The 24608-nt window shown below is 41.7% G+C and overlaps 1 protein-coding gene across 1 annotated transcript in view; it reads right to left on the bottom strand.

Moving 5' to 3' along the window:
* The window catches only part of FRAS1 (Fraser extracellular matrix complex subunit 1), a gene marked incomplete at its 3' end in the record, with an annotated part of 462769 nt that overhangs the window by 142474 nt on the left and 295687 nt on the right, over window positions 1–24608 (bottom strand). The window contains exons 23-29 of the mRNA XM_082837588.1: window positions 19303–19449; window positions 16419–16559; window positions 15346–15486; window positions 13470–13610; window positions 10441–10711; window positions 6868–6952; window positions 3702–4028 (exon numbers count right to left, since the gene is read on the bottom strand). Coding sequence (XP_082693714.1) covers window positions 3702–4028; window positions 6868–6952; window positions 10441–10711; window positions 13470–13610; window positions 15346–15486; window positions 16419–16559; window positions 19303–19449 — 1253 coding nt within the window. The remainder of the gene's footprint in view (window positions 1–3701; window positions 4029–6867; window positions 6953–10440; window positions 10712–13469; window positions 13611–15345; window positions 15487–16418; window positions 16560–19302; window positions 19450–24608) is intronic.

The following is a 24608-nucleotide window of genomic DNA, read 5'->3' as shown; positions in this document are numbered from 1 at the left end:
GCATTACCCAGTTGCAGAAAATAACTGCTCAAACAACAACTAATGAGGTCAGAAAGATCATCAGATTTATTGCCAAAGTAGAAAAAGGGGCATGATTTTCAGAGATGCTTGAATTAATGAAAAAGAAGGAAATTCCTTGAAAGCCCGGCAGTGGAGAGAAACCCACCAACATGCAAGGCTTCTCCCTGCCCACATTTTAGCCCATATTAGACTCTGAATTTCTTTAGAATCGTCTCTCTAGCAGCCTTGGGTTTGGTAATCCACCCAGTTAATGAAAGCCTGTTCAGCAGAGCATTCTTTATCACCTTTTAATCTTTTTGAATTCTTTTGCCTCCTTCCCCAACAGAACATGTTTCAACATCTGTCTTGGGTATATTTTCTCCTCAGCAACTCAGTATAAGCCTGGAGGGTGGCAGTCAACTTTACTCACTGCCAGGCCAAGGATAAAAACATAAATTTGGGGGAAGTGATGTAGAACTTGATAACTAAAAGTGGAACCAACAGCTCCTACCCTCAGTCTCAGATGGGCCACCCCAGCATTAGCTGAAGTGCCCAGTAGGCTGATGAATCTGATGTGAGGGATCAATTCAAAGGCAGGAACACAGGCACCAGCCTAACTCAAGCTGCTGCATCCATGCATCTATCCATCCATCCAACAAAAACGTACTAAACTTCTGCAATGTGCCTGGCTCAAGGCAGCAATACTGAAATAGTTCCTGCTCTCACAAAGCTGCCTTTTTCTATCCCTCAGTCCCTTTCCATCTATCTTACCAGGTTAAGTTTTATGTTGAACAACTCTAGGATTAATTTTTACATCCATTCACTAGGAATTAGACCTAAAACCCTTTGTCATTCCATTTAAATGACCAGCTAGACATAAGCCAGTAACTGTCATTACTCCAAATTTAATACACAGGTAGCTTCAGGGTAAGGGCTTACATGCCATCTTCAGAAATGGCTAGTAAAACAAAATCAATCGTGGCTGACTATACAACGACTGGGAGCCATTAACAGTTAAGGCAATTTTTTTTCTTCTTGGGCTCCAGTAGACTTATGATTATAAATAGCTTTGTTTGTAACAAGATGTGGTGAGCCCACAGGGAAGATGCGGAGAGGCTTGGGGTCCAGACTGCTTGGATAAGACATTGAGAAAATGACTAAATTACTGTCTCCATTCTGTCCATTAAGGGGATAAGAATATATATGACCAAAACGCTGAAAAAAAAGTGAGCTAGAATGAACAAAAGCCATCTGGTTAAGTGTGCGGAGCCAGAACACACTTGATTTGAAATCACAGATCCATCACTAAATACCTTGATGAGAAATAAACATTTTTTTTTTTTTTTTTTTGCGGTACGCGGGCCTCTCACTGTTGTGGCCTCTCCCGTTGCGGAGCACAGGCTCCAGACGCGCAGGCTCCGGACGCGCAGGCTCAGCGGCCATGGCTCACGGGCCCAGCTGCTCTGCGGCATGTGGGATCCTCCCGGACCGGGGCACGAACCCGTGTCCCCTGCATCGGCAGGCGGGCTCTCAACCACTGCGCCACCAGGGAAGCCCCAGAAATAAACATTTTTAAACCTCTGTCAATGTTTTTAAACCTCCTTTATTTCAGTTTCCTCTTTCGGAAAATGAAAGATAATAATTGTACAAATATCCTGGAACGATCATGAAGATCAAAAGGAATAATTCACATCAAGCATTAGTGCCCAATAAAGGTTAAAAACAAAGCAAACAAAAATTACTTTCACCAATAGCAGAACATCCTCTAGAAGTAATAAGGTTCTACAGCCTCTATTCTAACCTTCTTCACTAAGACACTGTAAAGACGAGTAGAATAGATATGAGAAAAAGTCCTCTGAATTCCTAAAAGAAGATGTAGTCTATATTTGTAAAATATTACCAGGATGAGAGCGTCAAGTTTATTATTAGTATATTCTAATGGCTGCTGGGGCTCTGGTAACCGGTTTCATTATCCTAATTCACTGTTTAGAAGCCATTAGTTCACCTGATGGACAGGTAAGCACAGCACTACAGGAGATGGAGGGAAGGAAGGGGGAAGGAGGAAGAACACTCACACGCCTCCCAAGTTGTAAGCACTCTAAGAATTCTCAAGTTCTGTGCTTATGCCTCGTTTATAAATTAAAATTCTATCTTTCTTTGATGTGTTTTGGTAGTCGAAGTGGCTAAAATCCTAGAAAACCCCTTCAATCTTGGGCCATACCACACAAACTGGTTGTACGATACAATGCACTGAGCTCCAAACATGGAGATTGAAACCTCGATAGGAAAGGCGGCTGCTAGGGTTGCACTGAAATCCCACAACAATCTTTGGAGAGAAACCAAGAAGGAAGAAAAGAAAGCTTTCTGTGTCTGTCTAGACTTCATCTCTTCAGAAGTAAACCTCATCTCCCAGGGCGATAGCAAGAGGGTGATAATTCAGATTAGCTTCAAGGTGGCCATCTGCCAGCTCCATCATCATCAGCCTTCGCTTCCTCCCACCTATCTCATGCCACCATTACTGTTTCCAGCAGCTGAACATAATGAGACCAGAGCCTGAGAAACCAGCCAGCAGACCATATTAGATTCAGCTCTTCACCTTCATGAGGATCAACTGCAAGTTGTAAGTGATAATTGGTGAGAAAGTGACAAGTGGTTTCTAAACTGTCCTCAGCAAATCAATCTCTCTAGCTCATCATCAATGACACTTCAGTAGGTGCTGGTATTTGGAATGAAAAGTTCAAAAAAAATTATGTCTCCCCATCTGCCATCATGAGAGAGAGTCGTTCTTGCTATTACAGAGAAAAGAGCTTGGAGTGAAATATCATCAGGTAATAAATGGCTTTGAAAATATTTTTCAGCATGTCTCTTAGAACTAGCATGTGCTAGCCCAGTATTTCCCAAAATGTGATAGCCATCCTATTAGTAGTATCCAAAGACATTTTATGTTGTGCATGGATGGAATTTTATAAAATGGTTATGTATTCATTTTAATATTTTGGAAGAATGTATAATTCTACATTAAGCCCAGGATTTCACAAGTATTTATTAGGAAGAAGCCATGATAAAAAAGTAAGCTGATTCAAAGAAAAGTATTAAGTGAATAGTAGGACAGGCACTCATGGATACGGCAAAAACACAGGGAGGTGGCATGGGGATGACTCAGGCTGAGAAGCACTGCTCTTCACCGGGCTCCTACCCCCGAGGCCAAGGATTACTAAAAGAGTTTTCTCACCCTACTTCAGTGGAGAATGGTTGAACTCATCCTTTTTGATTCATTACAGTAAGCTGACTATGAGCTTCACATCACATGAGCTACTCTAGAAAAGCAGACAAGAACAGGGGTGCACTTGATTCTTACAATCATGCTCAGGCAGCAGACCAAAAAGTCGGGGGACAACGAGGCATTTTTATGGCAGCAAGTCAACACAAAATTTCAAAAGTGTTCCTTTGGCAGAGAACATGGGGACAGGTCTTTCGGCTCAAGGGTGCTCCTAACAAAATACACACTGCCCTCTGAGATTGGGTAATGTGTTCTATTAATCACTGAATGTCCTAAATAGCTCCATAATGGATGCTTAATAAATGTTTGAATAAATAAATAACTACCGGTATCTTAAATTTATGAATATCGCAAGACAACATCATCAACAAAACTTCACATCTAGGTGCGAGGAAAATGTAGCTCTAGGAATGACACTTACCTTGGGCACAGTCCTCACACGGAACAGTATATTTTGGAAGGAGTGTCCATCATTGGCCTGCAAGACTATGACATCAGAAGTGCTGTCCGAGCCGTCGTGAGCATACTGGAGAAGGCCCCTGGAGAGCTCATCCAGCCGGAACTGATAGCTGGGGGCTGCAGGCGACTGAAGTGTTTGGAGCAACTGGCCATGAAGTGGAGGATCGAGCACTTGGACCACCACATCCTGTGGGTTGTCGTCATCTCGGATGTCAAGCAGCTGAGTGGTGATGGTTCCCCTCCCTCCTCTGCTAATATGGAGAGCCTCATTCCTCAGCACATAGGGGGCCTGTGGAGTTGAAGGGAAGGAGGAGAAGAGAAGCCATTAGCAGGAAAAGAGAGGGCAATCCAGTGGACCAGATACCAGCTGTGCGCAACCTGATTGCCATTTCTATGCTTTTTAAGGAACTCTAGGTGCTCCGGCCAAGTGCCAAACTCTTGCAGAATCACAGCATTTGTCAGAGGTGTAGTCAAACATAGTAATCACTGCAGAGGAGGTTACTTCACACCTGTGGTTCTGGAGATTTCTCAAGACACTTCCAGACCATAATAGTCATCAGGGGCAACCAAAGTGAGCTGCTTGCTTCCAAATCTCTGAAGTCTCTGCTGCCATGATTTACACGACATCCCCTGAATTGCAACTGAGAGGTGAGTCAGGGAACTCAGTTAGTTGTCTGCATTCAAGAGGGACTAACAAGAGATATGGAATTTTGGCATTTGTGTTGGGAGTTGAGCACTTCGTTCGCTCCAGGCTACACTGCAGCAAGCTGACTTGGAGTAAGATACTTCGGCATTCTGAATTCCTCTATTTCTGGTCCCTCCCAGTAATTTTCTTCAAGCTGTCTCGTCCATATCTTCAACGGGCCCACCCCAACTCAGGTGATAAAGCCTGATAAGATCGTGGTCTGCGTAAGGCAACCACCTGGTTAATTCACGTGGCAAATTTTAATATGTTTTCCTTAGGATTATCAGGTTTCTCCCACCAACTTCAGTAAGTAAATAAAATGTTCTTTCATTGAGATAAAAGTTAGTGAACCACACATAAAAAAACACCAACAAATAAACAAAAAACAAAAAAATCAAGGCAAGAAGCCAAAGAAAACATTATCTTAGTTGTTAATATCATTTGAAGTTGAACCGTCTAGGGGTTTTTCAGTACACTGCCTTTCTTTACTCCAAATGGCTTTCCTTTAACAATACCCCTCCTGGCCTCCTGGAAATTTCAATATCTATTAAAGTAATGTCTAGCTAGTGCATCTCTATAATAATCACATGATAGCTATAGAAGATAGCTACTCCTCAGGATTCCTGAGTGAGAATTCAAGAGCTGTGATTCTATACATGGGAATGAATGGCCCCTCGGATTCTGAAAGAGGAGAGGTCAAAATCCATACATGGAAAAGATCAAATTAACTTACATGAGAAAATCTCACAGACTCTCGAAACCATATTGAAATATCACAGAAATGTAAAGAAACAAAAGTAAGTTAAAATTCATTTCTAAAAATCTATTTTTAAAAAGTTAAAATGACAAAATAAATAAAATAAAAACGGGCCTTCACCATCTACTCAACTGATTTGGGGAAAGAATCAGGGAACCATGGCAGCTCATCATCTCAGATTAGGAAGTCACTTGCCAAAAGCTACCCAAGTCTTTTATTCACCTAATTAGAGTAACTCTATTAGCACAAACAAAAAGATCAAAACAAAACATCTGAGCTTAAATACCAAGAAACATCTAAGCCAGTAAGTCCCGAGACTTGGTAGCCCTCTGACCCATATTTACAGAGATCATATGTTTTTGCTTTGATTTAAACAAAATCCATACTCTTAGCCCAACCCTGAAGTCAAATTAATTTAGGATCAATTTCTAATCATTCCCCAACTTCAGTCATCACTGAAGTGAGAATGCCATCAAGAATCGCTGAGCTGGGCTGTGAACACCATTTGGAAGCCACTTCTGGTTCAAATCTATGTTATCCCATAGTCCATGGTCTTTTCGCTTGTGGACCAAAAATATAAAAATAACAGTTTTTGTTTGTTTGTTTGTTTTTGGCTGCACTGTGTGGCATATGGGATCTCAGTTCCCCAACCAGGGATCAAACCCACGTCCCCAGCATTGGAAGCACAGAGTCTTAACTGCCGGACCACCAGGGAAATCCCCCCCCAAAAAATCACAGTTTTAAAAACAATGATCTCATATCCTTCCTTGAACCGAGACTAACACACTACCAAGATCTAATGTTTAGGTAATCTGGGTTCCCCCATGCTGATATCCCAGTCTCCTACTGTTCACAACTTAAGAATACATTGATCTTCCTCTTCCCTTTGCACATTTCAGCTGTTCAATCCTTCAAGCCCAGGTACTCAGAGCATCTACCATGATCTGTATTCAGGACACATAAGTACAGCTTGACGGAGATGCGTGATGAGAACAGAAGAGCCATCACACTGAATTTTACAGCAACTACCATGATTTCCTCAGACTTATGTTTGGCTGATGACCACACTGGTACTTCATTTAAATAGATCCTTGATAAGATCCTCTAACTACTGCAAACTGAGTTAAATGCAGTTCAGCTACAGGATAGATAGGCAAAATAGGTAAACATAATTCCATATCCCTGAGAGAGAAATAGTTAGACAAAACAAACCTATTCACCTATGAATACGGAAGTCTTAACAACTAGTACGGCTTCAAATTATTCTGAAGGGCTAGTATGAGATTCAGTATAGTAAAGTAAGGCACAATGTAATAGTCAAGAACACAGACTGTGTAACCAGATTCACTGGGCACGAATCTCAGCTCTCTGTCAGCTATATCGCCATAGACAAGTTACTGAACCTCCCTGAGACTTAGTTTCCTCATCTGTGAATTGGGGATAATAATACCTCACAGGGCTGGCATAAGGATTACATGAGAAACATAAGAGTACTATGGATGTATCAGTAATTGTTTGTTGCTGTTATGACCCACAGTACTAAAAACTACTCCAGTGACATCTCATGAGGAAACTGAGACACGATTAATTCAGCTCAATCATTTTTGCTAAAACTACAGAAAATCTTTATTTGTGCTTCAGAATCAGTAGGCATGTGAAATTATTAATTGTGTGGCATTTTCTTACCTGTGTTGAAAATGCTTGTATGTTGATCAGCTGTGGCTCAGAGAAGAACTGCTGGTCACTAATTTTCAGGTAAAAGTAACCTTTCCTGAAAGAAGTCCCCAAGAAAGGAATGAGAAAGTACAATCATTAAATTGGTCTTTAGAAAGACAAGGATTAAAAATATTTTCAGATTATATGCATATAAGAGTTTGGATCAAACCACTACAGTAATATACTATTCATACAGTAAACAGAAATGACCACATAAAGATTAACATAGCAAGATGCAGGTAAAACTACTGTATATTCTTCGATCTCATTATAACAATGTTTCTATTTTTTTTTGTTTTCTATTTTTCTAAATAGAATATATAAAATGTTGAAAAATCAGTTGTCAGGCCAAGACAGGTTAGTAATATATTGAAGGCTAATGGTTAAGTTGGAGAATGGAAAGGAATCTTTCACTGTCTCTGACTAGTTCTCAATGATTTCCTCTTCCCTGTGAATCCTCTCCCCAACCCCTGGCCAGTTCATGTGAGTGGACCCCAATAACACCATTAACAATGTTTGCAATGTTTGTGGTACATGACTCTATGGCCCAATCCTCCCTCCAGTCATACACATACACATTCAATGTGGACTGGACTACAGGAGGATGACTGATTATTCCCTGGAAATTTGGAACTGGCCTGACAGTGCCATTTGACTTTGGGGGGACCACAGTCTATCATGCTGATGGGAATGTGGAGCAAGCCCGTCTGTAGGAGGGAGGTGAATGTAGCCTTCGAGCAAAGAGACAGAGATGAGAGGAAGAACTGAGTCCTGCTTCCCATTTCTGGTTCTAACTCCTGGGCTTGCCCTGGAAGCCCAGTTGCCCTTGATGTGTTTGAGATCTGAGTCATACCTGCAGTGTTATAACAAGCCTTACAGTTTTGCTTAATCTAGTTCAAGCTGACTTCCATTACTTGCGACCGAAGAGTCCTAATTAATAGAACAAAATAAGACTCACTCTTTGCTGTGGTTTTCACTTCCTGTTTCAGCAGCTTCAGAGACTACTAGGTGGGAAGGTAGGAGCTGCCCATCTTCAAAGCCAAAGCAAGCTCAGAACTCACTTCAGGCTTGTAAGATGTGTGATTAATACATTATGGAAGGTTTAGAATTCTGGTCTATACTATAGGGACCATTGTTTGAAAGGTTCTTTAAAAGGCATTCACGGAACTAACTACTGAGACATAAAGAATGTGGATGGATCTCAAATGCATTATGGCAAAAGCCAGAAACAAAAGATTATATACCGTACGCGTCCATTCACATGACATTTCAGAAAGGGCAAAACAATAAGAGTGAAAAACAGATCGGTATTTGCCAGGGACGGGGAGCGGGGAAGGGAGTGCCTGTAAAAATGAGATGGGGGGAGTGATGAAACTGTTTCACATCTCGCTTCTGGTCTCAAGACTGCAAGACTATATATATTTGTTAACACACATAGAACAGTACAGTTTAAAATGGGGAATTTTATTGGGTGCCAATTATACCTCAATAAATCTGATTCTTTTTTTAAAAGAAAGAATGCTTGTCTTCCCTTTCATTCCATCATCCCTTTCATTTTCTGTCTCATTTAAATCCTGTCCCTCTCCACTCCCACCTCCAGACTTCAAGAGAATGCAGGTGATGGAAGAAGCAGAATGCAGAAAGAAAGGGTGGTTACTCCCAACCTACTGGGGAAAAACGATCTTGGCGGCACTGAGGTTCCAATAACTGTGTTCAGCCTCTCTGCCACGCCAGCTTATCAGGGCCACTAGGACTGTATTTCCGAGTCATCTTGCACTCCACAGGGGCATTCCAACCGAAAGAAAGCCAATCCTAAAGAACCACAGTGGGCATTTTCATGGGGATAAACAACCACAAGCCAACATGGCAGGTTGTCCCTTTTGTTTTTGTATCATTTAGAGACTTATATAATTTCCCTTTTCCATGAGTTTCTACCAACCTCGTTTTACTATTCCTCTCATTCTTTCTTTTTAAAAAAATTTTAGATAAAAAAGAAGATCCAATGTTAAAATGGGTACTAAGAAATAAAAAGAGTACTGAAAGAAATCCCTGAAAAATAGTTGCCACTCTTGGTCCCGTTTAGGGGTGCAAAGCTCACTCTGGAAAGAAACTGGTGGTGAGAGACTAAAGAGGTTAAACAGACAAGAGGCTTAACTTTGGTTTTCTCTGGAGCTTTTATGGACTTTACACACTTTTCACAAGTGATTCCGAGACATATGACTACAGGTACGGAGCTGTGTATATGTGTCTATGTGTGTGTGATGCAAACACCTAAGAACTATACTTGAAAGAAAATGAATGAAGAAGATAGAGCACAAATTTGAAGAGTGATTCTATGGCATCAGACACCAGAGTTTTAAGCTCCATCTCTGGAGCAGTATTTTCCTATGCAATGATCTTTTGCCCCAGGAGGATGGAAGCATACCCTTTATTCCTAGTACTATGAAGGAGGCAGAAATCATAGTGGCTGAAGGCATGGGGTGTGGAATCAGAGAGCCTTGGGTTGGAGTCTCAGCTCTGCACTCATAGGCTGTGAGGCTTGAGCAAGATTACTTACATGCTCAAGGCCTCAGTTTCCCTATCTATAGCCTAGGATCATAAATATACATAATTCAAATAAAGGGCACAACGGCTGGGTCCCAGTTAGCACTCAGTAAATATTAGTTGTTCCTATTCCTGTAAGATGGGTCTTTTGAGGTTACTGCCATCAGTGGCTCTGAACTGCAATAGGGAACTTGTGATCTACTTTTCTCCCCAGTTATCTCCTAGCCCAGACCTTAAACATTTTTTTAAAAATCTCAAATTTAGTGGTGACCGTAGAAGATATTCACCGCATCCTTTATCACTGTTCCATGGGTTTCAACTCCCTGTTTACACATGTAGTCCACTCTGAATGATCTGCACTAATGAAGCAGTGCAGGGTGAAGGCTAATCTTTGGGGTGCATTCCCTGATTTCTGTTTAGTAGATTTACTCTGCTAATTATACGGCTCTATTTGCTTGGGTTAGCATTAACATGCAACTGCATTCCTGAAGCATATGTCAGCTGGGGTGGGGAAGACAACCAGAAGTGTGCTAGGCATCAGAAGAAAACTGGAGTGGATAATAACAAGTTAACCGTGACTTTTAGTTTCCTTCCAACTCTGAAATTCTAGGAACCATACAATACCTTGAAAAGTACATACTCCATCCTCTAGCCACTCCCTCCTCCCGGTATAGTACCCTAATGCTGAAGAAGCAGCTGCAGCATCTGGGTATATAAGCGATTTTGTTTATCCTGGGCCAAAAAACTGGGTAATTGTACTAGGAACTTTCCCATCACATCAGAGAATTACCCATAATTATGCGATACAATAAAAATGCCTCTAACAGAAGCACTCTCTCTGAACAATTACAGTGATATGATGACAGGCAGCTGAAAGCATTGGCCTTTGTAGAGTATCGATCTTCCCCAGAAGAAAAGGGAGAGCTATTGAGAAGGGGGTGTGGGGTGCAGAGCACTGATGGAAAGGTGGCAGGAGGAAAACAACAGAATGTGGGTCACCTGGGCTTTTCTTTGCTGTGCACAAAACGCACTCTTTTCTCCTTCACATCTTTCCAGCTAAAGTGGCCAGCCTTGTCGAGCTGAACCTCTTTTCCATTCCTTGAGAGCACGAGGTGACCATTGGTGGGAGTGCTCACCACATGGAACAGGAGGTCTTCGATCCTGCCATCCTGGTCTTGAACATTCAGGAGGAGAAAATCCAGTGGCTTCATTGAACCAATTGCAAGGGTGAGGGAACCATTCACATGAAGACTAGGGGTGTGTATTTCGCCTGGAAAACATATGAATCCAAAGTTCAGGCTTGGTACAGTCACTAATTAGGTTTTATTATTCTTATTATTTAAAGAAATAGACTTGTAATGTTCATTCAGAGTTACAAAGATGAAACTCTAGGCTATTGTATTCCATAAGACTCCTTCTAATACAGTGGTTCTCATCCCGGATGCACATGAGAATAACATAGGGTCTCAAATAATAAAACTCCTAGAAGAAAATATAGGAGAAAATCTTGGTGATCTTACATTAGGCAATGCTTTCTTAGATATGACACAAAGAGCACAAGTGACAAAAATAAAAATCAGATGTATTGGACATCATTAATATTAAAAGCTTTTGTGCTTTTAATAACAAAGGACACCAGCAAGAAAGTGAAAAGACAATCCACAGAATAGGAGAAAATATTTCCAAATTACATATCTGAAAAGGGACTTGTATATCCCTTCTATATCCAGAATATATAAAGAATTCTCACAACTCAATAAATGACAAATAACCTAATTTAAAAATAGGCAAAGAATCTGAATGGGCATTTCTCCAAAGAAGATACACAAAAGGCCAATAAGCACATGAAAAGGTGCTCAACATCATCCGTCATCAGGGAAATTTGAATCAAAATCACAAGATGATATCACTTCATACCTACTAGGAAGGACAATAAAAAGTATTCCTGAGGGTGTGGAGAAACTAGAAATCTCATATACTGCTGGTGGGAATGTAAAATGGTACAGCTGCTTGGGAAGAGAGTCTGGCCGTTCCTCAAGCAATTAAACATACAGCTACCATATGATCCAGCAATTCCGCTCCTAGGCATATACCAAAGAGTATTGAAAGCATACGTCCGTACAAAAACTGGTACACGAATGTTCACAGCAGTGTTATTCATAATAGCCCGAAGTGGAAATAATCAAAACAATCAAACATCAATTGATGAATGAATAAACAAAATGTGGTATATGCATACGATGCAGTTATTATTCAACCATAAAAAGACATATTGATATACGTTCTAACATGGAGGAACCTCGAAAATATCATGCCAAGTGAAAGAAGCCAGATGTAAAAGGCCACATATTGTAAGATTCCATTTACATGAAATATCTAGAGTAGACCAATCTATACAGACAGAAAGTAGATCAGTGGTTGCCAAGGGCTAAGGCAACAGGGCAGTGGAGAGAGACTACTAATGGTTATTGGATTTCTTTTTAGGGTGATGAAAATGACCTGGAATTAGACAGTGATGATGGTTTCGTAACACTGTGGATATGCTAAAGCCTCATTGTATACTTTCAAGGGTGAATTCTATGGTATGTGAATTATATCTCAGTAATAATAACAATAAAGAACCACATAGGGATCTTTTAAAACAATCCTGATACTTAGGCTCCACCACCAGAGATTCTGACTTCGGTGTTCTGCGGTGGGACCTTAGTGATTTTACAAGCTCCCCAGGTAATCCTAATAGGCTGCCACATTTGAGAACCACAGTCCTATCCTAATACATCTGTCATATCCGACCATCAGACCCACCAAGGGCAAGAAAAGGGTCAAGTGTCTGATACCATTTGTAAGGACAGCACCAGTTAATCTACCATGAAGTAGGATTATCAGTGGCTTACTCAGAATTCATGTGAAATATATATGTTGTTTTAAAAATTTACGATCTCTGTCCATGGGAAACATCTGATGGACGAATTAGGATTTCCGACCTTGATATGGAATTCATCCTGTCTCCCGCAAGTCGTTTTGCCTGGACTTTAACCGGTAGCACTTCTTCCTTTTACAAGTAGGTCAGACAGGGCAGTTTAGGAATGTCAAGCTTCAGGGGGACTACTTCTAACGTAAAATGACTCCAATGAAAGTTGAATTCATTTTCACAGGTTGACTTGTATTACATCCCAAGTGGGGTAAGCTGACTCTCAAGTATTGTACTTGGGGTTTCCAGAAGGATCCTAATGAAATAAGCCAAAGATATTTTCTTCCATGGGAAGTCTTAATATCATTAGAGGTCAGAGATATAGACATGAAAAATATGATTGACTGCAGGTGATAAAACATGATGCATGTTATTGATGAAGGACACTCAGAAGCCAAGAGATGCTCAGCTGTAATGTAACTCCCAATCCTCGTTCACGTGCAAAAGTTTTGGGGTTCAAAATTAAGCCTGAATTTAAATCTGTTTCTCTTTGTTGTTTAAGGTAAAGTGCCCACGGATGTGTTGGACAAGACTAGCTCCATTCCTTAACGTGTTACCTAATTCTTAGTGGCAAACAGAGCGGCTTGAAATCCATCCACTTCCAACATGTGAACCTAATGGGGCAAGCTCCTCACGCTATTCATTAATTACTTATCATTTATCTCCAGTGTGTGCACAAAGGATGCATCATTGCACCCTGGCATAATAGCTCTACATGTGTATATAAATATAATAAATTTTATCTGTAAGTATAATTTTCTATAACGTGGCTGTAGTTCAGGAACACAGCTAAGTTTTATGCCAAATTTCTGATCTGATAGCTGTGATTTTTAAAGCACAGATTGCTTCTTTTTCCCTTCCAAAGATCTTAGAAGTTGAATTTTCCCAATTTTCCATGTTCTATAAACAGTCCCTTATTCCATAGCAGCACCAGGGGTTTTCCGAGAATGGAAAGCCTGCATTTTGTACCACACGAGCCAGCTGTATCTGCAAACTCAGCCTCCACGTGGAGAAATTACAGGTGACTTCACCAGAGCATCGGAGGGGAAGCACTTACCAGCACATGTTTCATTAGAGGAGTGGGCAGGGAAGCCGGGAACACACTTGGCAACACAAAGGCCACTCTTCAGAAGGAACCCATGGTCACAGAGGTGACACCGGTCTCTGTGGCTGCACTGCAAGCACCCCCGGGGGCAGGCTATTGAAGAGAGGACACATTGAATGAGGCAGGACAAAGGCACAGGCCCCCAGAGGGGGCCACCAGTGATAAAGAAATGAAGAGTGGGAGCACAGCAACCTATGACCCCCCGCTGCAGCAAAAGAGAATTCCCACAGTTACCTGCAGAATTTCACAGAAATGAAATTTCCTACCCTGCAAAGGAAAGTGAACAGGAAGGAGCACCCTTGCTTTCCACACTATGACCTGAACATGTTGCACATAAATGGATTGTTTAAAAAGTTAACAATACTGACTTGTAAGGGAGGCAGCTCATAGGGATTAAGAGCATTAGCCCTGTCGGGTACTGTTCCTCTTCTACCACTTAACGGCTGCTGAATTTGGGCAAGTTGTTTAACAGTCTGTGGTGCAATTTTCTCATCTTAAAAATGGGGATAGTAATAGCACCTAATGCAACGACTGTTGGTTGGATTACATGGGCTATATATAATGCGCAGTGACTAGAACAGTATCGGGCACACGAAAGGACTCAAATGTACTATTATCACTGCTATTCTTATTTTTATTATTATTCTTATTCTTTTTTTTTTTTTTTTTTTGCGGTACACGGGCCTCTCACTGCCGTGGCCTCTCCCGCTGCGGAGCACAGGCTCCGGACACGCAGGCTCAGCGGCCATGGCTCACGGGCCCAGCCGCTCCGCGGCATGTGGGATCTTCCCGGACCGGGGCACGAACCCGTGTCCCCTGCATCGGCAGGCGGACTCTCAACCACTGCGCCACCAGGGAAGCCCTATTATTATTATTTTAAATGCATGTGGAGAGCAAGCTATTTAAAAGACCATAGATTATTTCTTTGAATCAAGTTAATAAGCTTCTATAAATCAAGTGTTTACTGCCTAATTATTCTGCTTCCTCAGTTGAGATGCTGTTATAGAGAGGTGGCACAGGATAGTTGAAAGGGCCCTGAATTAGAAGCAGAAAATTTGAGTTTAATATCTGACTTTATGTTACCCTGGTTAATACTCTTAAGGCTCTTCCTTTTTTTTTCATTTGTAAAACAGGATTCATAGCGTCTGCCATATTTTACTAAGTCATTGTGAATGTTACATGAGATAACGCAGATGAAGGAAATTTGGGGAAATATAAAATGCCATGCCTAGGTAATGGCATTATTATTAAATATCTGGTATCCTTTAAAGTGGGGCACACCTTACCGAGTTTTGCTGGAAATGATGAGAACAAACTGAGGAAGCTCTTGTGAATAACTCAATGGACAAGGAGATTAAGACTTTGGGTTTAACTTTAGTTTAATAACAGAAGTTCAATGTGTCTCACTAAATTGTCCCCAGAAATCCTACTCCTCAAGGATATTATGGCAATATCAGGGTCACTGGTAATTTAGTCTACGCACTGAAAACCCTGGGCCCATGCCAATAGGGCTGACCCCCTCTTAATGGACACCACACCTCAGTTCAATATAAGCTTGACGTTCCATGAAATATTGGCTTTGTTTCCATACAGACCTTTAGGGACAATACTGATTTGTGCAAGAGAATTATTGGCCTGCACTTCCGTATTCTATTTAGCTAGCCATTGACAGATGTGCACGAGAAGCCATCAATTACTTAGGCCAAACTCCCTGGGTTTTCATTCTGCTCCTAATTCAGATTCTCCTTGGTAACCTGAGAATCAGCACACCTGGCTTCCTTGCTGCCCTCACTTCTTTCCAGAGAACACAGCACAGTCTCCAAGTTACCTGTGCATCTGCGGTTCGAATGATCTGCAAAGTTCCCCTTCCCACATTCCTGGACACACTGGGCTTCCAAGAGGAGAAACGGCGCTTCACAGCGGGTGCACTCATGGGGGCCTTGGCACTGGAGACAGTAGCTGTCACAGCCTGGAAGACACAAGTCAAGTCGACAGGAAGGTGCATGGCTTTCCAAGGGGCTCCTCCATCGCTCCTCGTGATGAGGCAGTACAACCTGGTGTGCGGAGCAAAGCAGCAGACTGGGAATCAAGGAGCCAGGCTTCCAATCGTGACTGCCGCACTTACCAGCTGGGTGACTTGGCACTAGTCACTCCACGTCTCTGAGCCTCAGCGTTCTCTCCTATAAAATGCAGAGAACACACTGCCCCACCCAGTTCCTTGGATAAAGGTCAAATTACATAATGAAAAATACTATGCAAACTATAAATTGACAGATATCAGCCATTATCGTTATTAGTAACTAGTCCTTGACTCCCTGCACTGCTTCACTGAAGGGTCAATCTTTCCTGACTAACCTGGTCGGTCCTCAGGGTATCACCCAAGGATGCTCCCGGGAATGCTGCCTGTGCACTTTGGGTGGGCATTCCAGGGTGTGAAGATTTTGTGGCATTAAAGTGAGGCTGAAGGGGGTACTGAGGCAGAGAAAGACGACGGTTAGACATACGGTATTGGGAGGGTCGTGGGAGGGCAGATGGTGGGATAAGACATTCTTTCCATGTGCTCAAATGACGAGAGCATGCAGACCTCTCAGTCTGGAGCACAGGACTGTTCAACTTTTAAAGAAATCCAAAACTAATGGTCAAACCATATCTGTTTGTGTGGCCATATACCTCCAAGATTCCCATGTGGATTTCAAATTTAGCAAATGTTGTACTGGGGCATGGGAGAAGGAAAGAGTGGACATTTGCATTAGAACAAAGAAAAACTCTTAGGAAAGAAACAAGAAATTGGATAAAAAGCCAGAGAGGAATCTGGCCACAGGCTCCTTCTCATGAGGAACAGTAAAATACAGAGGGGGCAGAAGCTTGGATGAGCACAGAGCCAGGGCTCCAGACACTTACTCTTGCAGAGGCCTAGGTCCCGGTAAAATGATGGTGAGCAGTGCTCCACACAGGCCCCGTCCTGGAGAACATAGCCATCCATGCACTGCAGGCAGTCTGTCCTCAGAGGCCCGTGGCACACATTGCAACTCCAGTCACACTCTAGAAAGAAAGTTCCTTCGATCAGCTTCCTTTCTGTCCAGCCTCAGCCCCAGAGACTAATTTATGAGGACACTGGCTGCAGCTGCATGGGGTGAGTGAGGACAACAGAAGAGATGGATAAGTGAGCTCTAACGAGGCTCTGCTTGTAGTAGCCTGACCGCCTCTCTGAGGTTGAGCGTTTCCTAATTACGTTAGACATGGTGCGTACAAGGATCGCTCCTTCATGCAAAGCCTGTTCCAGGGAGTGGCCTATTTGCTCCCACAAACCTCATCTGACCTCCTCCAAATGCCAATAGGTAAAGTCTGTCAGAGACTCAACGAAGAATGCATCTGCTCTCTCCACTGACACTGGCCACGTGACTCTCTTCCTCTCAAAAAGTAGGCGTTGACCAGCACAACAGAAAGAACCAATGACATTAGACTTACAAGGGGTGTAAACGAACTGTCCAGAAATAAAGGAGTTCCTGAAATAACAGATCTCATTTAGAGCAGAGCTGACTCCTTCACATGTTCATTCACTGAACAAGCACTGATGGTATGTATGGCCCTGAACCTCGTGTGGCGGGTGTAGACCCTGCCCTCAGGAAGTTTATGTTCTAGGGGCTCCCAGCCTTAGATGCACACCCAAGTAATTCAGGGGGGTGGTTAGAAATACAGATCATCAGGTTCAAACCAGAACTACCGAGTCAGGCCCAGGAAGACAGGATGCTGCGGCTACTGTTTTTGTCATTGTGATTATGCTAGTTGTTGTGGCTGTCGTTCTTGATGGCCCAGGCAATTTGGACGGGCGATTTTGCAGTCATAAAATGCAGAGTTCTAGCTGGTAAGGTTAAGTCCTTCGTGCATGGAAGACGGGACAAAATAGCAGGATTAAGTACTTGGTTTTTTTTTGCGGTATGCGGGCCTCTCACTGTTGTGGCCTCTCCCGTTGCGGAGCACAGGCTCTGGACGCGCAGGCTCAGTGGCCATGGCTCACGGGCCCAGCCGCTCCGCGGCATGTAGGATCTTCCCAGACCGGGGCACGAACCCGTGTCCCCTGCATCGGCAGGCAGACTCTCAACCACTGCACCACCAGGGAAACCCTAAGTACTCGTTTTTGAAGTCAGGTAAATCTGTATTCAAGTCGTGGCTTTGGCACTTTTTATCTGCATGTCTTGCACACTTTCCTTAAGCTTTTTGAGCCTCAGTTTCCTTATCTGTAAAACAGGGATAAGAACAGCACCTATTTCATAAGGCTACTGTGAAGATTAAATGGAATAATGAATTTAAGGAACTCAGCACAGTGCGTGGCACACAGCAGTTTAATAAATGTTTGCTGCTGAACTGGTTTCCTTGGAGAACGTATCTCCACTCGGCGCTGCCTCACCCCACCATCCCTCTCCTCTAAGAAGCTGGGGAAACCTCTCATTAGTCACCTTTCTCTCTTCTTTGATGCAGTATTTCTAAGTCCCAAAGAAGCAGGTAAATGTGCACGACGGTACACGTGCTTCCAAGAAGATTTATAAAGTTAATCTCACTCATTTATTTGACTGAATCAGTCCTGAGGGAAAATGACTAAAACAGAGCCTTGAAAACTGCCAGCATAGTTATGAAATCATTTACAACAGGGAGGATTTGTGATAATCTTGTTTTTCACCACAGACTGACAACCACCGGTTAGAAGGGAAAAACTAGAAAAGGTTCTGTGGTCTTGAGCACAGCAGACCGCCTCAGTTAACAACCAAGTACAATTTCTCGGAATGGAATGTAAGTAATTTTGCAAAACCTTAAAGCACCCCAATTTTACTTGACAGATGTCTGACCTCCATCTCTGAGCCCTAGCTTCTCTGGCAGAATTGGAAAGGTCGGAGGGGTGGGTGGGTGGATGGGGAATGTGGAATGGAGGAATGGAGAAGGGAAATGGAACAGAAGCAAGGGAAATCCATCCTTTAATTCTGTCTTTCCGCTTGCTGGGTCCTGCCATTTGAAGAGCATAGGCTCCAATAATGTTAAACACCGGAAAACAAGGTAAAAGGTAGTACCCGGTTTTTGACAATGCTTGCTTATAAACTCCTGGAGGACAGGGGCTGTGTCTTCACTCATTAAAGTATGTTAAGCAAGAGATGAACAAATCAGACACAACTCCTGTCCTCATTAAGCTTAGAGTCTGGCAGTCTAGAGTGGTAAATGCAAATGCCTACAGGGCCCAGGAAGGCAATGTAAATCTTTGAAATAGGGCTGGTGTGATAGGACAGGGAATGGTGGGCACTGTGGCACCCTTAGGAGATCATGTTCAACCCAACAGAGACGACAGCTACTCATCAACCTATTGCTGCACTGTGGGAATGCAAACCCAGTACTGCCAAACCTTCTGACTTTTTCAAAAGAGACTGAAAATCTCAATTTTTGTATGTGAAGTCTTCTGATGTTTAAAAGGCAAAGAATTAAAAATTTTTAAAACGCTGTTAAATTCAGTGGATCAAAAAAAAAAAAAAACAAAACCACAGACCCCTGTCTTGGATTAAATACAACCTGAGGGTTTCCAGTTTGCCATCTCTGGTCTAGTTACTAAGACCTGGCATAATATCTAGTACATGGTAGATAGAGAAAAATATTTGCTTAATACATACATACATATATAATGACTTTTCATCAGAGAAAGTCTAAACATCTGATGACAGTATTTTCCCAGTGTGGGAGCAGACTTCTCTAGTAAAGGGGCATCGACAAGTAGAAGACTCGTGCAATTCTGGAAAAGCTTTACCTTTGCATGTCTTGGTGGAGAAGTCAAGATAGTACTGTGGGGCACAGCTCTCATGCTGACAGTCTCCAAAGAGCAGGACCTTGTTTGGATCTCGGCAGGAGGTACAGCTGGCCTGTGAATCACAGCTTCCACAATGTGGGTCGCATGCTGAGCGGATAGGAAAAGAAAATGACCAGATGATTACAATTGCAAATACTGAAGCACTGATCAAACCTAGACAGATGCTGCAAAGCAACAGAGCCTCCCTCCAACCTATTTTTTAATCACGGCTCAGAACCCTACCCTGCGATCAACAGAAACAGAAAATGTTAATCTTGTTTTCCGAAATCAAAGAGGGTAATTTTATTTTCCAGAGAAGATAAATTATAAACCCAAGAACAGAAACCCCACATCCAAACTGCCCTGTGACTCAGCAACAGGATTAATTTATACTTATTTCAAGATCTCTGGAATACTAGTCCAGAGTGTGCTTGGAACCTTGCTTCTTAAGGAATCAGGGCCCCTACAGTTTATGATGTAGATTCAGATTTTTGTCTGATACCAAGATTAAAATTAGGCAGCAACTTATTTCGGAGCTCAGGAAATCCCGTATTTTAAGATACAAAGGACTTTAAGGTGACCTGGCTTACTGACTTACTCAGTTGTAATTCTTAGCAGTCACTTAATTTAGGCATTCAGGGATGATCTCCAAATCCGGTCACGCTTCCATCTCTGCCTGATTCAACAACTAGCATTTCTCCGTTGACTCAGCTGTTCATGCTAGAAACCTTAGAGTCTCTCCTGGCAGCTCCCTTTCTCTCACTCCTAATTCAATGGCTTACTGGATCTTATTTGTTTGAACTCTCCTATATAATTCTCAGAACTTTTTGCTTTTCTCCATATCCACAGATGCCAATATGTCCAAGCCATCATCATCTCCTCCTAGACCACTATCATAGCCTCCTAATTGGTTTGAGTCCCTTGCATTCTATTTTCCATATATCTGTAAGAGTGATTTTTTAATTCATACTTCTCAGGTGTCAGAGGACACTTTCATCTATGAGCTCACATCTTTCTTCAGGCCTGGAAAAATTCTAGCCATCATTTCTGTAAATATTGCTTCTCCATCATTCCCTCCATTCTTTCTACCTAGAAATCATAATACACATATTTGAATCCTCTCAATATAATCTCCAAGTCTCTTGTCTTTAACTCTTATTCATTCTTCAGCCTCTTCTTCAAGAAGGACTTCCCTGACTCTCCAGTCTAGAACAGGTCTCCCAGGTACTGTTCTTATACCTTTCATTCATGCCATACATAAAAATGTTCAATTTCAGCGATTATTTACCACCTGTATCCTTTACAGCTGTAACCTTCATGAAAGCGAAGACGAGGTTTCTGTTGTTCCTTGCAATAGTCCCCAGCACCTAGCTGGTTATCTGTAATTTTGTTGGTGTTCAATAAATACTTGCAACATAAGTGAAAGAAGCCAGATTTTGTAATTATATATACTCAAGCACTAGCATCTCTGCCTCCCTCTAAAATTTTCTCTCAGCATGTGTCAGAGGAAAAGTCTAGAGAGTGATCATGTGAGTTTTAGTGCTAAAGGATATCAAAGTGTGTGGCACAGTGCAGAAAAATGACCTCCGTCTAAAATAAAAAGAAATTCCTTTTGTTTCACCTACAAGAAAAGCCATTGGTATAAAATATTTGTTAGAATATGTAGACTTGTAATTAAAGGTCCTAGGAAAATTCTAGACTGGATTTTCAAACAGTTTGAAAATATTAGAAAAAATATTTTTATTGGAAACTTATATGAGACTAAACTTTTATCCTTTTGGGAGGTAGGATTTCTACACATGTTGTATCTTAATTTTGCCAAAGGGTTTGACAAAAACCCTAAATATAAACTTGTGAATACAAAAATGAAGTGGGGTCTACCAGCTCTAAGTGGATGTGAAGATGGTTGAAATACATACTCAGAAAGTTGTCAGTAAATCTTTGTAATTGGAAATGAATGTCTTTAGTAGAGTATTATGATGAAGTCTTAATTTCTTAGTTGGCCAATATTTTTATTAATTACTTTAATGAAAACAAAAATTATGGTAATGATATTTAAATATGACACATACACTTACATAGGATACACGCATAGTTAAGTTTCACCAGCTGAAAGAAAAACTTAAACTTATTTTGGCCCATTGTATCAATAAACTAATCAGACGAAATAAGCTAAACTGTAAGTAAAGTCTTGCATTTATGTTCTATAACCAATTGTACAAACAGAGGGTACAGAGGCCTGTTTAGAAAGCATTATTATAAAAAATGATCTAAGAATCTTAGTTGATTGAAAGCTTACTAAAAGTTGACATGGTTACTAAAGAAACTAACACAATCTTAAACTGAAGAGCCTTCATGTAACCTCAATGTCAGCTGGACGCCCTGCTGGACATGGAGCTGCAAAACAAGGCCCCTGTACTGACAGCTGAGAGTTTCTTGTAGTTTACTTCCTCAAGCTTCTGTCTGCCTCCATGGTCTTGAATCCTTCCATGAAGTCTCATTCCCAAAGCATAACTCAGCTCCTTCACTGACTCCCAAAAGAAATGGGGTCCCGCCGAGCATTTGGAAATGTTAAAAGACTATATGGAGGATTTAGAGGGATGCAGTGGGGTCACACTAAGAAGCAGGGGGCTTCCATCATTTCTCTTCGAACGCTTCTTCCTCTTTAATCGAACCCCTCAGCCGTCTCCAAGGCAATCCCCAAGTGACCTTGTCTCACTCAAAGTAGTTCTGCACATAACCAAATCCCTTGGGTTCTAGCTTCCCCATTCAGAGAAGGGTGGGTGAGGAGCCTTTTCTCCCTCTTACAATATTCAGACCAGAGGGTATTAGTCTTACTGCAGTCACGTTGGTGTGACAACGTCTGGAATAGCAGGTGCAGCTCTCCGAGGTCAGTGACCCCATGGAAAGAGCTGAGGACAGTGAAGAAGGGGCCGAGGGGACCAGAAAGCAGTGAGGGAAGCAGAGATGTATTGATACTTTAAATATCGTTCATTGAGGAGGAGGGAACCTCACAGCCTATGACGCCCCGTCTCCCTCCCGACCTCTGAGATGGTCCCCCCTTTCTGCTCAATACTCCACTGACTCCAGTCCTGCTCAGAACAGAGAAGTCCAAGCTAATGTCAGACTTCGGAAGGGAATCGTGTGAATGAGGGAGGAGCCATTCTACACTGCACCGGAAGGAGGCTCTAGGGCTGATGAGAAACAGCCCTCATCCCCACCGATGCACCTGGCTTCCTTCCTCATCTGTAGCAGCCTGTGAGGGGGTGAGAGAGAATCTCTGCCCTGGGTGCAAGGTTGGCTCAGGTGCGCTGGAGTCTTCCTCCTACTCTAGGGCACTACGGTTTCAAGTACTGAGAACCTCATTTATCATCTCTTCTTGAAAGTTCCTTCTCAACTGGTTATCCTGAAATTTTAGAGCTCAGTACGCAATTTCTAAAGGTTCCTGTAATCAGAATCTAGACAGCTCTGAAGCTCTTACTTTCTTCTATAATATGGTTATTAATGCCTCCCCTTAATGTTGATTATATTTCCTTAAAAGCCCTTTACTGCACAATTCCTAAAATTGTCAGGCCTATAATTGTCTATAATGATGAGCAGTAGAAAGGGACATTGTGAATTTTTTTTATGTATTAGAAACTCAAATAGCCCAACTTAGGGGCATACCTTACCTTACTCAGTCTTTGGATGAAGGAAACCTAAGCTTTAGCAAAGGACTAAAGTTAGAAGATGCTTAATTTAACTGAAATAGTCTATAAAATCTTATTTACATGGTAGCATAGCAAATGCATTTGTGCAGAGCAGAAGCTTCCCAGAAGAGAAATACTTCAATGCACGTATTTTTGCCACCTATAAGCCATATAAGGGATTCTGTTTTTTTCTTTTGAACTTTTATTTCTGTGATTCCACTACAGTGAAGAGCCTCAAATATCTAAGTCACTACTTCTACACCAACACTCTTTTGCTCTTGAATAGAATATGCAAGTGTTTCATTCGTGTCTCTTGTGTTACAGAATCTACAGATTCCGGCAGACAGTTGATACATACCAAGCAAAGTTTTTGTTACAAAAGTAAAAAAAAAAAACCAAAAAATTCTTTTCATGGATCCAAAAGGGATTTTTATCTCTGGTATCTCAACAGATGATGCAAAATGGTGGGTTCCATATAACTTCATTTCAAATGCAAATCGTTGCAAGAATCTCCATCAACTAACAGTAATACCTATCTTTGTATCTATAAAACATAAATATCTTTTACTGCTCGATTTGCCTCTCATTTCACATGACGATGATGATAACAACAGTAGCTATACTGAGAGCTTATTCTCTGCTAGGGTCTGTGCTAAGTGCAATAACATTAGAGGTAGGCACTATTATAATCTCCCTTTTATAGAAAAAGGAAACTGAGGCCTAGTGGTTAATTCACCTGCTCAAGGTCACAAAGCTAGTTAAGTGGCAGTTAGGATTTGAACTTTAGTTACCTTATTCTAGAGCCCACTCTCCTAACCATTACTCTATAATTCCTTCAACATGGTACTTCCTAGGACAGAAAACTGAAATATCAGTACTGTATTTGTTAACTGTCATTTTCAAAATGAGAAAAGTATACCACAGTTTTTTGGCAACTGACACTTTACTGATTGAAATAAAGTAAGCTGCCTCAGCCTATTTCAAAACTGCTCCTTCATCTGTGAATCACTTCCTAATTTTTTTTCCACCCAGATTTGCCCTTGCCCTAATTTATCCTAACTCTTTGTTTGTGCATGACTCAGGTAATTAATCATATTTTAACTTATTTGAGAACTAAGATATCTATACAAGTAACTTTCATTCAAGACAACATAAACTACTGTTTGGGCAGAAACTGAATCCTTTGTAGCATATCAAGCCTTGCATACTGTCAGTATTTAACAAATACATGTCAAAAACAAATTAAACCCAGAGAAGTGCTGAGGTTCAGGCCTTTATACTAGAATGAGCTCCACTCTCTGCTTAGGATCTTGGAATTGGATCACCGAGAGAAACCACAGGAATAAACTAGACTAACAATTTTATGATTTTAATGAGATAACTAGAGAACAGAGAGGTTAAATGACTGACCCAAGAACACACAGCTCCTCTCTTGCAGAGGAGATTCCCTAGTCCAGCACTTCCAATTAGGCCCATATCTGAGTTATAATCTGCTAATGGCATCCATATGCTTTGTAGATTCATTTTCTTTCTTTTCTAAAAATAAAGGCTACCGGGTGATAATATGGAAGCAAAAAA

Source organism: Leucopleurus acutus, assembly GCF_964270905.1.
Source record: "Leucopleurus acutus genome assembly, chromosome: 4".
In the NCBI taxonomy this organism is placed as follows: Eukaryota; Metazoa; Chordata; class Mammalia; order Artiodactyla; family Delphinidae; genus Leucopleurus; species Leucopleurus acutus.
Note: the sequence above shows the minus strand (reverse complement) of the source record. Positions and strands in the feature narration are given on the sequence as shown.